The following is a 17,138-nucleotide window of genomic DNA, read 5'->3' as shown; positions in this document are numbered from 1 at the left end:
AGAAGCTGCAGAGTTTTTCTATTTCAGCACACAGAGTGGGTTACAGAACAGTGCCTGTGGTTCAGATCTGACACTCAACCTTACTGCTGCAGGCACTGCAGCAGCTCATGGACTGTTCCAGACTCTGTACTCCAGGAAAATGTGACAATGTGAATAGCAGGTGGTAGGTGAGAATAGGGAAACCTTTTCCTGTGTGGCACACGTGATAACCTAGGGCATGGGCACAGTCCTTCAGAGATGGGGTTTGAACCTTAATCTGCATTCCTAAATCATTACACCAGTCTTCCTTTTAGCTGGAAGCAACTAAATGCAGCTTCTAATTTTGAATGTCTTAAGTCTTGGGCGCAAATTGTTTTATGTTTAGGGGATGATGAGAAAAAGTCAGAAGTACCAGAATGTGAGAAATAAGATTTCCGAGTTATGGAAGAAAATTATAAATTTTCCTTCACTGGAAAGAGAAGAGAGGTAAAACCAGGTCAGGGAAAGTCTAGAAAGAGTTATGGCTCAGAAAAGGAAAACTTTTGCTTAATGAAGGTGAGTGCTTTTACATGAGTAATAGTTGGTCCTAAAGAAGTTTAGATGAGACGGAAGTGTTTTTAGTGCCTTGGATTACTCTGCCTTTTTTTCTTGTTACTTACTAAGCCTTAAGAAGTTAAAAATTGTTTGGCAAAAAGCCTCACTGTGTATTTCCCATTTTCCTGAAGTGGAAGACAATGGGTCTGGCTGAGATATAGTAGGGCATATCCTGTAAGCTTTCTCCAGGTGTCCATCTCTTACCCCTTCCATGTGTCTGCATTTCTTAAATCTAAGGCAGGCAGTACTTGAAGGCCCTTAAAACACCAGACTTCAGAACAATGATTAAACAGACTAGATTGAAGCTTTTGATGGGATAGTATGGCAGATGAACATTTTCTGAATTTTTTTCTTTTTTTCTAAGCATTATCGAAAGAACAACCCCTAGTTTCACATTTCCCTGTTCTCCTGGAAGGAAGAGTTAAATTAAAGGAAGGGTTTTTTTAATGCATGAAACGAGCTACCCAAGTATTCAATACCTCCTGTGTTTATGTGGCACTGTGTTGGAACTGTGCACTCAGTGCATTTCAGTCAGAGTTGATGAATTTATCTTCAGTCTTTCTAAGTATGTGGGGTTTTGTTGGGTATGTTTTGTGTGTGCAGTTGGTTTTTGTTTATTTGCTTTTTTAAGTTGGCATCGCTGTGAGAGTCAGGTATCCTGGGATGTGTAGCCCACTGTCTAAATAACCACTTGCTGTACCTACATTTAAATTCTGTTATGCTCATCTCCAAACCAGGTAAACAAATACAGATTCCTCAAGAATAATCTTGGATAGATTAAGCAAAGCTCTTTTGGGGCAAAGAGAGGCAAAATGTGGTCTGTGGTACTTGATGCCTGTTACTGGAGATTTTGAGTCTGAAGAGGAGGAGTATTACTCTATTCAGAAGATTAGTAATTGTGCATGTATGTGGTGAGGTTTAGGACAAATATTGCAAAGAATGGAACTGTATATGGAAATGTGAAACTAGGTCATGCTGTCAGTTAAGGATTCATGGTACTAGCGAATAGCAGCTTCTCTGCGTAAATCAAACAGTACTTCTTCTTTTGATCCGTTCCACTTTCCCTTCTGATCTTGTTTTACTCTTATAAACAGTGTCTGTGCTGGCAGTAGAGGAATATGAAGAGCTTCATGAAAACTTTGAGCTGGAAAAGAACCTGCGGAAGAAAGCAGAGTCATTTGCACAGGAGGTGAGTAGTCAAGGAAAAAAATAACACATTGCAAGTGGGCAAAACCTTAAAAGCCTAGATGACTTGGATTTCAGTTCCCAGCTCTTGTCCTGCCCCAGATACTACTTCGGTAACATCTGTATAACATCCATGAAAATGAGTTTACTGTTTCAAAAAGCATTTATAAAACACTTTGGAACTACTCCTGCAGTCTTACCTATGTCCCTTTTCAAGGCAAGGCTTTAAATTTATCATGGGCTTAGTTTGCTACAACATCCCAGTGTGGAAGATGTGGTTGGAACCTGGAGGGATTAGCTGTCTTTCTAGTGATATAATTTGAAGGACTGTGCTTTTTCCTGAAAAATATGTGAGCTCCTAAAAAAGGTGTTGCAAAACTACAGCATTAATTGAGGGACGCATTTTGAAAGATTGTATTGAAAGTACTTTTTGTAATTGACTAATGAGCATGAGCTGACAGGCGACATAAGTACAATGCCAAAGAAATGCTGATTATTTGCAAACAAGTATTTCTTGGGTTTTGTCATTATTTAGTTGTTGCCTCTTCCAGAATATGGGCCCCTGTTGGTGCAGACTGTCAGTGTAGCTGTTCACTTGAAGGTTTTCATTCCATAAAGTTCTCTTATCCAGAATGGAATCACTACCACAGTGAATTTCAGGCCTTCATTATTCTTCCCTTTCTGTACCTGCTTGTCTTCCTGTGGTATTGTGCTGTTCAGAAAGATTTTCGGAACAGTTTTTAAAATACATGGCGATGTGACAACAAAGGCATTGCTGATTCATGTTTGGGGAACAAATATTTAAAATTACTTCAAAAACCCATTTTCATTGGCCTGGTTTCACACTGATGGTGCCCCCTGAGTGACCTGAGGCATTAGACAGGCTCTGGCCCACAACTGCCTCCACAGCAGCTTTCTGCTTGAGTGAGGCTGTGTGAGCTTCCTCTCACAGGGATTGTGTCACAAGGTCACAGCTGTGCTTGGAGAGCTAAGTTTTCCAGGATGTGCTTACAGTAGCCGTGTTTGGATTATGCTAAGGATGTTCAGGGATTTTCTGCTTGCTTTCCTTTGCCACCTGTTTTCTTTGTCCCTATAAAATGTTTCTTTTAAACCTCAAAATGTCTGCTGGATTTTGTGAAAGCCCCAGTAGTTCGTTGTGATAAGATGTGCAGCGTCAGGAGAAGGAGGAGCTTTGAGTAAAGGGCAGAACTGCATGTTCAGTGCTTTGTTCTTGATTTGTTTGGAGCACTTGGAGAAAGGAAGAAGGCTCCAAGCAATGTGGCTGTCACTGCAGCTGAAAAACGGCACATTGTAGTGTCTTGTGTTTGTGATGTCTCAAACAGCCATGTGTGCTTTAGCTCAGTAAAATACAGAACTACTGCCCCTCTTTGGTGGTGGGTACATTGTCTGTCCAAGGGGCTGCAGTTCCTTCAGCTTGCCTTCATGGTGTGGTTCGGACTCAACCCTCTCCCTTTCTCCATGGCATGGCTTCATCTTCTGTCTGCATTACAGCTGCCCTGGGAGGGACCAGGGAAATCCCTGCTGGGGGCTGCTTTTCAAAGGGATATCCTTGGCCTCCTGCCCTTCTGACAGGTGAGGAGGATTCTCCGCAGAACAGGAGCGTTTGGGAGTGCAGGTGTGAGAGATTACGGGCAGGTGAGCGCGTGTGCAGAAGCGAGCGCAGATGGGGGAGAGGAGAGACATGGAGCAGGCATATATAGGAGTGAGGGAACACTTGAAAATCAGAGCTTTTGATTAAAATAAAAAAAAAAACCAAACCCAATACAGCTTTAATTATAGTCATGCTGCTGGCACCACCATAATATATATTTAATTAATCAAAAGCGATCCAACTTCAAACATTAGAATTCATGCTCTTTAGAGGTTCTAAAGAAACGGAGTAAATATTGTCAGCCGTGGTGTGGAGAGGGGGAAGGAAAAGGAGAGAGGTTTTGAAGTGAGTCACAATCCATTGTGAAAGGTACAGGAATCTGCATAAAAGAACTAAATAAATAGAGTGTGTAAGGGGCGGAGGCATGGAAAAATCTGTACCTACCTGAATAAAACAGGGTTGTTAACACAGGAGTCTTGGCAAGCTTAACCAGAATTCTAGTGTCAGGTTTTAAGAGACACTTTAAGATCTCTCAGCTGTTTGTGGAGCAGTTTATAAGAAAACAAAGGAAGGCAGAGTGTATCTTGAAGGCCATTGCAATAATACAGAGGTAACCCTGAAAAGCACTCTCCCACAAAGATGAGCAAAATACAATACATGCAGCCAAAGCAAGCCAAAAGTGGAAGAACACAGTGTGAGAAGCAAATTGAAACTCTTAGCAATGTAAAAATCTCATGAGTTTAACAAAGTAATCTTGCATGAGTGGTTTATTAAACATACATCTATTAAACAAACTGCCTTGCAACAATATTTTGTAAAGTGACGTTGGGGTTTAAGCCCAGCTTGGCAACTCAGCCCCACACAGCCACTTGCTCACCTTCCCCCAGTAGGATGGGGGAGAAAATTGGAACTTAAAGCTGAGATAACTCATGGTTTGTGATAAAGACGGTTTCTTAAGTAAAGTAAAGCTGCAGCCAAAAGCAAAGCAAAGCAAGAAATTCATGCACTGCTTCCCATGGGCAGACAGATGCTCAGCCTTCTCCAGGAAAGCCGAGCTCCATTAGGTGTAGCAGCCACTTGGGAAGACAAACACCATCCCTCTGAGTGTCCCCCTCTGCTGCCTTCTTCCTGCAGCTTTACATGCAGAGCATGATGCCACAAGGTCTGGGCTATCCCTGTGGGCATTGGGCTCAGCTGTCCTGCCTGTGTCCCCCCGGAACACTCACTGTGGGATGGGGTGAGGAGCGGAAAAAGGCTTGGCTCCATGCAACCACTACCCAGCAATAATGAAAAAATACCTATTATCAATGCTGTTTTCAGCACAAATCCAAAACACAGCCCCATACCAGCTACTATGAAGAAAATCAACTCTTCCAGCCAAAACCACCACAAGTGAACAGTTTATTATTAGTGTATGCTGGTGGAGAGATAATCCCTGCTCCTGAAGTGCTCTGGAAACCTCATGGAGAAGGAGGGGTGTGCTCTCAAAGGTGACATTGAGCTGACTTTTTTCTTGCCCTCTGTATCTTGGACAAATAGAAATGAAGTGTCAAACTGCTGAGCAGTTTGTTGGGGTTCCTTTCACTTTTGAGGCTCGTGCAGGCTTTTGCTCAAAATGCACCACTGGAAAAAGAAACAAAAGTTTTCCCAAGTGTTTGTGGTAACCTGTAAAACAGTTTGCAGTTAAGAAGTTGGAAGGCTGCATTCAAAAGAATTACGATCTAGATGGACTAAAACAATTCAGTGAATCTCTAATATGCATTGTCCATCTTTTCATTGACTTTCCCTCCTCAATGCTTACACCATCCTCCAGCTGTTTGTGCTTTTAAGTAACTGTTGTGCAACAAAATGTGTATTTAACTTGTTTTTCCTCAAAATACCTGCATCCCATACCTGGGCCAGTGCACATGTGACTTTACTTACTCTTACTCCTATTAAAAAATAAAACGTGGCTGTCAACTTGGAGAAAATCATTGTCACTCCTAGCAGGTGTCTGCACTACTCATGAGGTTGCATGCAATGGGCTTGGTTATCTTGATGACTTGAGCTCCCAAAGACCTCTTCCTCAGATGCATTTGTGACCTTTTGGGTTAATTTGTGAGGACTTTCTCGGTAACATACTACATCTGTGAGTGCAGAACCTGCATTGGAGGGGCAACTCTGTGCTTGCAAGTGCCAACACTGTGCTTTGCTGAGGATAGTTCAACTGCAACTGGTATCTGAAGATAATTAATTTGCAGTCCAGCTGACTGAACTGGATTTAATAATTAAAGAGAAGTAAGTAGTTAGTACTAGAATTCTCCTGAGCTTGGATGTTAGCACTTTTGAAGCATGATGTAATGCTAATGTGTTTCATCAAGCTTTTTCCCAGGAAGAGGCTTGGGGAATGATAACAGATGTATGCTCTAGGAAACTCTTTGGTCTCTTTCTCTTTCCCTCCCCTCTCTTTTTGTTCAGGCAATTAGTCTATGGGGGGAAAAAATGAAGATGTTTCTTCCTTTTTTGTGTGGTGTATGTTCTACTTCTGAATCTCTTAGATGGTGTCTAAATGCTCTAAGGCTGGGAGCATTACAGAATGTATTGCTATGCTTCTACCATGACAAAAAGAAAACTGCTGGAAATTAAGAAATAAATAACAACAGAGATTATTTTTTCCCCTGTATTTTGTGCAGTTTTGCTACATAAGAACAAGTGCTGTAGTTTGAGAAACCCTTTTGTACAGAACAGGCTGGTAAAATAAATACTGCTCTGTTTTTAAGGAATTGTTGATGGGAATGCAGTCTGCTCACACTCAGAAGTACATGCTCCAAGTACCTCTGCGGTGAGAATCAAATGATGGGCAGAAAATAGGCTTAACTCATCTACTCCAGTTCTCCCATTCTGACCTCTTCTTTGGAGCCACAAAACTTCTAATGCTGCAGCTTGTAGCTCTTTAGAAACAGTCCATTCAGGAGCTGTCTGGCAATTATCCAAGTAACTAAAATCAATTGGCTTTGTATCTTTATTGGTCAGAGGTGTTACGAATCATCTATGAGTGACTCTTGGCTGTCCATACTATGCATATGTCCTTTGCCATGGTCACACTGCTCATACATACTCACTGTCATGGTCATACTGCTAAGACAACTAGATTAGACTTTGACTCCACGAAAGGAGTTTTTATATCTATATTATATATATATAAAGTATATTATATATATATAGTTTATATATTTTTTTTCCTGAGTAGCCACTGAACAACAGCCATACCTGGAATGTATTCTAACTTTAGAGCCACTTCGTGCCCTGTAAGTCATAATTAGACATGATCACTCTGTCCTCCCCATCACCTAAAATCTTTCAAACAGCCTGTTCTTTTGGGGGGATACAAATGCCTTGATCCTACCTCTCTTGGGACTTATTTGAGGTCTGAACACAAACTGTAAGGCTTTGGGGTGTACATCATGCAGAAGGCATCAGCTCCTGTAAAGTGTGACAGATGCGAATGGGTTACCCTTCTGTCACTCTCTGATTCCTCACTAGGTTGTGAGGAGGGATGGGGCAGTGCTGCTGAGCATTGAAAAAACAACTGAGTGATCTTCTCTTCTGTTTGACACTTCCCAAGTTTGACTCTGCCTTGTACTTTCCTTTTGTTACTCTATTTAAAATGGACAGTGTGCCACTGATTTTTATTTTACTTTATGCAGCCATTGATAACCTTATTAGAGCAACACCTGCTGTACTGGGACATTTTTCTCCCTTCAAACTTTAACTAAGACAAAGGGATTATTGCTCACAGCAAGCACCCAAAGGATGTATGGTAGGTGGAAGTGTAGCCACACATGGACATTAAAGAATTTCCTTTGTCATTGTTTTGCTCCTGGGAGAAAAGTTGGTTGGAAAGCCTCCAGTTCTATCCTGAACCTTACTTGAACGAGGGTTGGTGTTCCCAGGGATTTGACACTAACGGAATTGCTTTCTAACTTTTTTAATGAGGAAGAATTCCTTTTTCAGCCCTGCTGTAAACAAAAAACAGCTGCAGTGAACGCTCTGTCGGGTAAGGGTCTAGAGCAAGGGGCTGAGAATGAGGTATGGCCTCACTGAGGTCAAGGGAAAAACTTCTGTTATTTTCACCCCCTTCTTTCCACCTCCCCAGTTCTTGTGAAAAGTCTGCTGATGGAAAGTGGCCAGCTCCCAGATTTCCTGTACTTTGCAGCTTCTCTTTGTAAACTCGGGGAGAGGAAGATCCCTAGCTGGCCTGCACAACAATGGGTGATTCTAAAAATCAGACTGATAGGTGTAAGCAAATTGTTTTTCTTTGTGATCTGCCTTCAGCTGCAGGCGTGGTTTTCAGTAGATTCCTGCACTATCGACCTGTGTTCCCAGCGTTGATTGGGATGCTCTGCAGATAATTGTCTAGCAGGTGGCAAAGTCGGAACTAATCCATCAATTGGTTAAATTCCACCTAGTCCAAATAATTTTGTTAGTAGCTGTTTTGCCCTTTCAGCAGTCACTTTAATTACTATTCAGGGTTGTGCAGACGGTCAGGTTTCCGCCCTGCTGAAGCAGGAATTGATTTTTTAAACTTTAAGTTAGAATTAATTTGCAAGAATCTTTTTTGTCCTATGTCAAACAGTGCAGCCTCTCAAAAACTTGGAATCAGTACCACCAGCTTGCTTGACACAACTGTCCTGTCTGGTTTTGTCCCTTCCACTTGGAATATGTTGGTACTTAGAGAAATTGTGTAAGTAACTTCTGAGATTTGGTTCCCACGTGTCTGATTGCAGCATTACCTTATAATCCAAATTTCTTTCTGTGATGTTGAAGACACTTTGATATTTGTGAGCAGGAACATATTTGCAATATCACAAAAGCAATTTATAAAGTTAATTGAAAATGCAGGACTCGATGAGAAACCTTCTGAATGAAAAGGTTTTTGTTCAGGTCTTGAAAAGGATTTTTATCATTTTGTTGCAGAAGAACATGAAACAAAGTGAATATGAATTTTCTACACTTGGTGAAGTATCTGCTCAAGTTGAAGAAATCAAGTTGCTCTACTTGATTTCTTCTGGTTTTGGCAGCTTTCTGCTCCCTCAGGCTGGAACAACTCTGGTTGGATTTTGTGACAGAAACTTGAATGGATCACCTTAAACTATTTTTCAGATTCCAAAATAAATAAATAAATAAATAAAGCCAGGTTTTCACTTTGCTTTGAAAGTTCACAGTGGGTAAACTGCTAAAGTTGGCTTCTGGAGAGAGGTTGTTTTCAGTCAGGGTTAAATAACTTCTGTAAGTGACTTAACAGGAACACAGAAAACTTCAAGACAGTACTGAGTTTTGCAGTGTCTTAGAGGCCTTTCTCAAGTACAATGTTCAAAAATGCTGTTTCTTTTAAGAACATGAAGTGTTAAATGAATGAGTTGCAATACAGAGCCAAACCTTTATGGATTGTTGTGGGTAGCTTTGATTCTGAAATTCTCTTGCCCTTGAATTGTATTTGCCAGTAGTATAAAGTAACATGAGCATAAACTGGTTTGATTGGCAGGATTTGGACAGAGAGCAGATGTCCAGTGCACATTTGACTTTGCACCATCAGCGCTTTGTTCCTGTTTGCTTTATAACAGAGTGCAGCAGCAGCGCCTCCGTTCATCATTTCCTCTCCATCAAATGCTTCCAGTCCTTTGCTGCCTGCCCCCATGGCCCAGCTCTGCCCAGTGGAGTGTTCAGTGCAGGTTTTATTGGTGTTAGGGCTGCATCAGTTGACTCCTCCTGGCATGCAGGGTCAGACAGGCTGCGAGGGGAGGGAAAAGTTCAGCACGGTCAGTGGTTTTCTCGCTCTGGGAGCTGCTTGCTGGGAAGGCTCAGCTGAAGTGTCTGTGCAAAGAATGCTTGCCACAAGCATCAGCTCCTACTTAATATCTATTAAAAGAGAGAAATCACAGAGCATTGCAGTGGCACCAGAGGGGAAGAAACCGTATGTAATATCTGTAATTCTGGTTTGTGAGTAAACAGGATGGGAATCTGAAAAGATGTCATGGCACTTTTGTATTTCCAACGCTTTTAAAATATCTCCTTGCTTTTGCTGAGCTCTGCAACAGTGTTTTTGCAGTCTGAGGGAGTACCTGCATTCTCAGGCTGTTCTCTGTTCTGCTGCCAGAAGTGGCTCTGCTGACCTGTGCACACTCACATGAAACCCCAGCATGACCCAGTCCCTGTTTCTGCTCTAAGAACAGGCACAGCTGAGTTTGTCGAGTGGAAGCTTGTGTTGCCTCGGGGAAAACCTCCACCTGAAAGAGATGTCAAAGTGCAGAATAAATTCACCAGGAAGTTTTTTGTTGGGAAGCAATCTTTTTTTTTTCTTTTTTTTTTCCTACTTCCTAAACAGTCTGGGAGGAAGAGATCTCTTAAGGAAACTGCATATGCTGACAACTTCTGCACCTCTTAAGTGAAGAGTGTGTGATTTTTTTATCAATGTCAGGTCTCTAGACATTTTGATTTTTGCCCGCCCCCTGCATTTGCCACATCAAAAATATAACTTGGGAAGAGGAAGGAACACAAGAATCAGAACTAAAAGGCTGAAATTGTCCTAAAAGCCTTCTCCCAGGGCAAGTGCCTACACTGATTACACAGACATGGACTGAAATTCGTTTTGCTGAAGAAATGAATTTCCATCATTCACATATCCAGCTAACCCTCGAGTAAGTGGCTTTATGCCAAGGCTTGCAGGTGTGTTTGAGAAGATAGCCTGTGAATTCATAGATATTTTATCTTCCACCTAGAGTTCTTTTAGTGTTTCCAGAGCTCCCAGAATGGGGCTCAGATTGTTCCCATCTCCAGGAAACAGAATTGAGGGATGTGTTTACATTCTGAATGCTGCCAACATGTGGGTAATGGAGGTGTAGCAGTGGGTGGTTCTGAGCAAACACCTGGTTCCTTTCAGTGTGAGCTTAGCTCTTGTGAATTTTGCTCTCAAACTTCCTTTCCCCTTCCTTTCCCCTTCCTTTCCCCTTCCTTTCCCCTTCCTTTCCCCTTCCTTTCCCCTTCCTTTCCCCTTCCTTTCCCCTTCCTTTCCCCTTCCTTTCCCCTTCCTTTCCCCTTCCTTTCCCCTTCCTTTCCCCTTCCTTTCCCCTTCCTTTCCCCTTCCTTCTCAGCTTCTTCCTCATTATTCCTACCACATTAACATGATGTCAATATCTCATTTTCTTTCCAATTGCTGTTTTAGCATTAGACTGTGCCTGCCTGACTGTTGTTTTTGTTGGGGGTGGGCTTGTTTTGGCAGATGTTTATTGAACAAAACAAGATGAAAAGGCAGAGCCAGTTGCTTCTGCAAAGTTCTGCTCCTGATCAACAGCTTTTGAAGGCTTTGGATGACAATGCTAAGCTAACCCACACGTTAGAGGAAGAGAGGCTTCAACACCAGCAAAAGGTAAAAAGGAATTTCTTTTCATCTCATCCGAAAGTCTGTGAAAACCTCCTGAATTTAAGGAGTGCTGTGTGTTAATTACATTCAGAATTACTTGAGATCATATCCCCTGGTAAGAGCTTCGAGTTTAAGAACTAAATTTCAGAGGAGGTTGTGATTCCCTTCTTCTGTGTCACTGTTCAGATATGAGTACAGAACTCAAAGGCTCCTGAGCCTGAAGTCCCTGGTTTAGGCAAGTGTTTTATTCTGGGTGCCAGTAAAGTGCAGCTACGAGCAGTGAGTCGGGTGAAGAGATGACAAGAGAATATTTTGGACATTGAGTAATACAAAAGGTGTCTTGGGGGAATGAGGAAAGAGCAGGAGGTGAGAGGTAGGCTGTGCACCCACAGGTCTGGGTCTTGCTGTACAAATGGATGGGGGAAGCCAGACATACTGGAGCAGGGAAGTGTAAGGTGAATCTGCAGAGTGTGAGAGGATGTAGGATATAAACAAATGTATTCTCTGAAACTGGATGAGATCAATCTCTTCACTGGGAGAAATCACCATTGCTTCCCAGGAAAGCCTGAAAATGAGCTTTGCTTTAGCCCTGAGGCCTGTTCCTAAAACTCTGTTAGTAGAGTAATACCAGGGATAGGTGAACAATTCCTGTCCTTTCATCAGTGCAGCAATATTAAGACTATACAATCTCAAATGCTCTGAATGAATATTTTGGAATAATAATTGCCATTTCATAGAAAACCTCTGCATCTTTGGCTACTTTGAAGTGTAGGGCAAAATGTATGTATTTAGGGAGCTGTGAAGTTACTGCCACTCTGCATCTGAATGCTGCCTGTGAATCAGATATTCCATAATTCCCCCACTGGCATCTGCATGAGTTGAAACAAGGGAGTTTAAATAATGAGCCTGTCAGTGGAAGCAGTAAGAGAACAAAAATGTCAATGTTCTTGTGCTTCAAATGAGGAAATGTTCTGAAATGAAATTCTAATTATATGATAAAAACTCTATAAAAAGAAAAGGGAACAACGTAAAGCTTAAGCACTTTGGAGCTAAAGACACATTTTAAAGTAGAGATAAAGCAAGTTGGGGGTCATAACAGAAAATTCTGGCATCTCTCAGAAGAATCTTTCCAGCTCTCATTCAAAAATTTTCCTTTTTCTGGGACTTGTGCTTCACTCCTATACTATAACATGATGTTTTCAGGCATAACTGTGCCTGGTGGGTTATTTGCCAGTGGGAGGGACAGAAAATGCCTTTTATTGTCATGAATGCTCTTCTTTGCCAACTGCAGATTAAAGAATTAGAAGAGCAGCTAGAGAATCAGTCACTGCATAAGGAGATTAGTCGCCTTAAACAACAACTAGAACTTTTGGAAGAAGATAAAAAAGAAATGGAGCTGAAGTGTCAGCACGCAGAAGAAAAAGCTAGAGACCTAAAGCATTCAGGTAAAATAGTGTAATAGCTTTCATTTTAGGGATAAAGTGTGTGGGGGGGTGGTTGGTGCACAGCTGCATTTGAGATTCCAGAAGCTTTTGTGTAGCTGTGATCCAGACCTTTGCTTCACTAGACAAAGTACAGCAGCTGCCTTCAGCTGCAGAACAACTGCATCCAAAAGGTGTGTGAAGGGATAACCTTGTAAAACTTCTGTAAGGAGCAAAAATCCTGTTGTTAGGTTGCCCTGAGTCTTACAGATGGATAAATATATGGGAATGAGTGTCTGTGTGAAAGACACAAAAGATGATACCTGGACTTTAAAGTCACTCAGTTGATTTTTAACTTTTTTTTTTAACCTTTTAAAGTGTAAAAGGAAGTTTAAAATACTGTAATTCTAATTTGAATCCATCATTGCAAAAACAAAGAACCATATCCACTTTGGAAATCATATTCTTACTTCTGCCATAGCCTACTGTACACGGAACAATTGTTAAGACTTTTCCCAACTAAAAGAAATTCAAGACTTTTTTTTTTCCCTCTGTTTCTGCCCTTCCTCAGTTAATTATATTTGACAGCATTTCAAGTGCAGAAAAGTAATTTCCACATTTTAGGTCTGACATGCAAACAAGAGAGAAAAAAATCCATTCTGCCACAACCCAATTTTGACCATTTTTATGGGGAAAGCCCACACCATCAGCAAGACAGAGATAAGTCTGGAGGTTGGAATTGTCAATTTCTTTCATCTCTTGTTAGTTCATTCTCAAATACAACCTCAGATAGACCGTTGCAGAAATGGGATCAAGTTTTCCCTGCTCCATCATTTTATCTGAAGAATCCTATGTGAGGGGGGGTTTCAGTTTCAGTAGTAACTCAGGTTAGAGGTAGCTGTTTTAATGGGAATCCTGTGCATTGTTCTTGGTAGAAAATGTCAAAAAATGGACTTCTGGCAGTGGTGTGGTTTAGTCTTGTTTATTCTTTGCTTAATTAGTAGAGTTTTTTCCCTTAAACCACCGAAGTCGGTTCTCAGAGAAGATGAGAGAGCCCAAGAACTCACGGTGGTTTGTTTCATTGCTCCTGTGCAGTTGATGAGCTCCAGAAGCGAATCCAGCAGTCTGAAAATCCTGCCCCACCTCCTCCGCCGCCTCCGCCCCCGCCTCTGCCTCCTCCTCCTCCTCCCAACCCCATACGGTGAGTGCTCGCAGCCGGGGCAAGCGGAGCCGCTCTGCAGAAGCAGAATTCCTTACCTCAGCTGCCATGCAAGCAGGAAGAGTGTTTTTAAAGGAAAAAAGGCTTTCTGCACCTGTCTGGGGCTCCTGAGCAGCAGGACACGCTCCGTGCTCCGCCTGCCCCCAGATTTAACGCCCTGGCCAATTCTGAGCGGTGTCTGCCTTGCCAAGCCTAACAAATTGTCTAGACTGCGACTTTGGAGGAGGAGGGATACCTGTCTCCTCTAAATTTAGGAGATTATTTTTTTTTTTCTATTCACCTGATAGCTGTAATTATAGACTTGTGAAATGCTTTCTATTGCCAAGAAAACTCCTTTGAACCAAAGGATATGTTAGATTATTGTGTGTCCCTTCATGTCAGATACTGATGATGAAAATGCAGGCCCCATTGAGTTCTCACAATTACTTTCATAATTTAAAGAGGAGAAAAGAAAAAAAAAAAAAAAAAGAAAATCACTACCCAGCCACACAGTCATCAAGCAGTTTTGGGCAAAATTACCAAAATTTGGCTCGGTTTCTGCAAAGAACTATAAAAGAAGATGACCAGTCTATGTTGATATATCAGGCATTAGACCCAAATGAATTAACTAAACACTAAAGGGTGCTTAGTTCATTTTAAAATCTCAGATAATCTTCTTGTTGTCTGCTTGGTTTTAAAAATAAATGGACTTTGATGACAGTTTGCAACCTTCTGTAATAAAAATGACATCCAGGAGTCTTCTTAAGTCCTGTGTTAAACAGATGTAGTTATTGGGCAGAATTCATCCCTTCGTGCATTTTGTACTATTTTTAGAAACTAAACATGTTCAGAAAGATTGTGTTTGACCTTTTGCTTCTTTTTTGCCCATCAACTCATTTGGCCTGCTTGCTCCTTTCTCGCTGGTGGATAGCATGAATTAATGATGTAGGGGTGTTGTGGGATTTTTTGTTTAAATTTGTGCCCTTTACTGTTTGGAATAGGTGAAACTATTAATTTTAAGCCCTGTAGTAGCAAAGTCAGACCATTTCCCCATGCACTGTGACATGTACATGGATAGAAGTTGCTTTAGGACATAGGCACTGGATGCTGCATTTTTCTAGGACAGAGTTTTGACCTTTTAGGCAGGGATGTCTCTGCTGTGTAAGGAGTAATGTTCAGTAGGCAGTGACTGATCTCACTGACACATCAGATGTGCACAGGAGCTTGTACTTGTTCTTGAAGTCTTGAATCATTTGCTGGTGTGGACTTCTATGTTGTGAATATAGTGAGGGGATAATTATTTGACACTGTAAGAAGATTACAAACTTGGAAATGGTGAGGAGATACTGATCACCATACTTAAGTGCCCTCTGGAGAACAATACTTCAATATCTACGTCTCTTCTTTCTGTTTATTATGCCGGAACAGCTTCTGTTTGTCATGTGTCACAATGAGACACTGGCTTTTAATATTCAAATCCGGAGTGTTTTGATTTGTGCCTAATGTCTGTTAAAAAGAAATAAATTTCTCTGGTGCATTTTGATGGGAGGCATTGTGGGGGGTAATTCAGTGCATCTGCATTCGAGAACCATTAAATGAGTCTTTTGTAAGTGGCTGTATAATCAGGTGTGAGCAAGCTGGTGGTGTGCCACGTTCAGGCTCATTCTGACAGTGGGTGACCCAGGACAGAGTGACAACGTGCAGTTTCATTTCCCCCCAAGGTCTCTCATGTCAATGATTCGCAAGAGATCTCACTCCAACACCAACGTGAGCAAGAAGGAGAAACCGCCTCAGCAGGAGTCAGGTACGGCTCATCCCTTCCCAAGCCGTGTGGGTTATCCACTGTGCTGCAGGGCAAGCTCGTGGAGAGGAGCTGGGGATAAAGATGGTGCAGATGCTTTTGCTTGTCAGCATTAACCACAGCTGTCCGTGTCCCAGCACATTCCTCTGCCTTGCAGTCCAGAAATGGGATTGCAGCCCAGGAAATGTGCACCGAGAGGGGAGGTGGTGTCTCGGGTGCTGTAGCTTTGGTATTCCTGTGAGGGGTGGCTGAGCACTCTGGGCTGGTCTGGGTCAAAGGAAAGGAGGCTGAGGAGTGACTTTATTGCTGCCTACAGCTCCTAAGGAAGGGACAGGGAGAGGGAGGTGCTGAGCTCAGTGACAGAACATGTGGGAGTGTTTAAAACTGCATCAAGGGATGCTTAGACTGGACATAAGGAAGAATTTATTTATGGTGAGAATGGTCAGACATTAGAACAGGCTTCCCAGAGCGATGGTTGATGCCCCAAGCTTGTAAGTTTTTGAGGCCCTTAAGAACATGCTCTAACTTTTGGCCAGCCCTGGAGTGGTCAGGCTGTCAGACCAGATGGTCACTGCAGGGCCTTCCCAACAGAAATATTCTGTTGTATTCTACTGCAAACTTCCTCAAGATCCCAAGTAAATTTGTGTGGCCCTCATAGCCATCTCTGCCTCCACAACTGAACTGGTCATCAGCATTCAATTTAGTTTTTCCAAAAGGATTTGAGTATGAACAGTCTTTGAGGCTGCAGGTGAAAAACCTCAAGGGAAGACCTAGCAGTTGCTGTGACTGGAGAAAAGTTTTAACCTTCCTGCTTGAGCTGCAGCATGTGCAGGGCTTTGTGCTTCCACAGTTACCTGGAGGAGGCAGAAGACCAAACCTACAAGCATTAATTAAACAGAGGCAGGTTGTATTCAGCATGATACAGGGAAATTTCTGAACTTCCACACGGCAATTTCTTCTGTCCAGAGCCTCTCCACTGAGCTTGTTTGTTAAATACTTCAGTTTTCATCCCTCAATTCATATCTTGTGAAATTACCACTCAGAGTTGACTGTAATTCTAATCCTTTAATAACACTGAGAACCTAAAACAAAACAGTCTTCCACTAAGGTGGCTCTGCATGCAAAGTAACAGCTGAAATTGCATTTTATTGTTGTTAATGGAAGCTGGAAACTTAGTAGGTTGAGAACAGGAGTTAAGTACAGATTTACAAATGACTGTGAGTTCCTGAAGAGTCAGAGCTAGTTAGACAGGCATTGCCAGTTAAATAACCAAGGGTTTTCTTGCTGTTTCCCTCTTCCTCCTGAAACAGCAGGAGTTTGTTTGTAGTGAATTGCTTAATTCATTTGCTGCCACTTAAACAAAGAGGGGAACCTGGCTGAAATTATAGGATATAACTGTTAAAACCCCCCCTGCTGTTAGCAGGCTAATGGTATGTTAGCCAGGCTGGATTGTTGCATGGAACCAACGGGCAGGAAGTGGGGGAAAGAAAGTATTACTCCTCCCATTTTCAGGTGAGGAGCTGAGGGATGGAGTGACTTGGGCAGGTCCCTGGGGGAATTTCTGGGAACTGGTTACCAGTCTGAGAGGAACAAGGTTGTTGGTCTGGGTAGAATAGTTAGAGAGATGACCTTGTACCAAGATCTCTGATTAAGAGTCAATCTTGTCTTTCAGTAGAAGTCCAGTTATGGTGCCTTGATTTGTCAGGGTTCCTTACCTTGAAGCATCCTAGATGTTTTGATTACACCTTTTTGTTGAGACTGTCGCAAACAGTGATTGCAGGAAATACTATGAAATTCACTCCAAGTTCTCTACTCCCCATTCTTTCATTATTTATTAGTAAACTCACAGTTCTGACCTTTCTTCAATTACATATAAACTGCTTTTCCTCTTAATAGTTGAGCTGTTCTTAAAATAAAAATAAAAAAGGGAGAATGTTCTTTCTTGATCT

General features: G+C 42.0%; 1 protein-coding gene across 2 annotated transcripts in view; it reads left to right on the top strand.

The window, feature by feature from the left end:
* SHTN1 (shootin 1) overlaps positions 1-17,138 on the top strand; it is a 53,734-nt gene that overhangs the window by 23,369 nt on the left and 13,227 nt on the right. For both annotated transcript variants that reach the window (XM_040071881.2, XM_040071880.2), the window contains exons 8-12: positions 1,668-1,762; positions 10,629-10,775; positions 12,061-12,214; positions 13,286-13,391; positions 15,110-15,192. In XM_040071881.2, coding sequence (XP_039927815.1) covers positions 1,668-1,762; positions 10,629-10,775; positions 12,061-12,214; positions 13,286-13,391; positions 15,110-15,192 — 585 coding nt within the window. The remainder of the gene's footprint in view (positions 1-1,667; positions 1,763-10,628; positions 10,776-12,060; positions 12,215-13,285; positions 13,392-15,109; positions 15,193-17,138) is intronic.

This window comes from Hirundo rustica, chromosome 8 (assembly GCF_015227805.2).
Source record: "Hirundo rustica isolate bHirRus1 chromosome 8, bHirRus1.pri.v3, whole genome shotgun sequence".
Taxonomy (NCBI): domain Eukaryota; kingdom Metazoa; phylum Chordata; class Aves; order Passeriformes; family Hirundinidae; genus Hirundo; species Hirundo rustica.
This window is presented reverse-complemented; position numbering and strand designations above follow the sequence as displayed.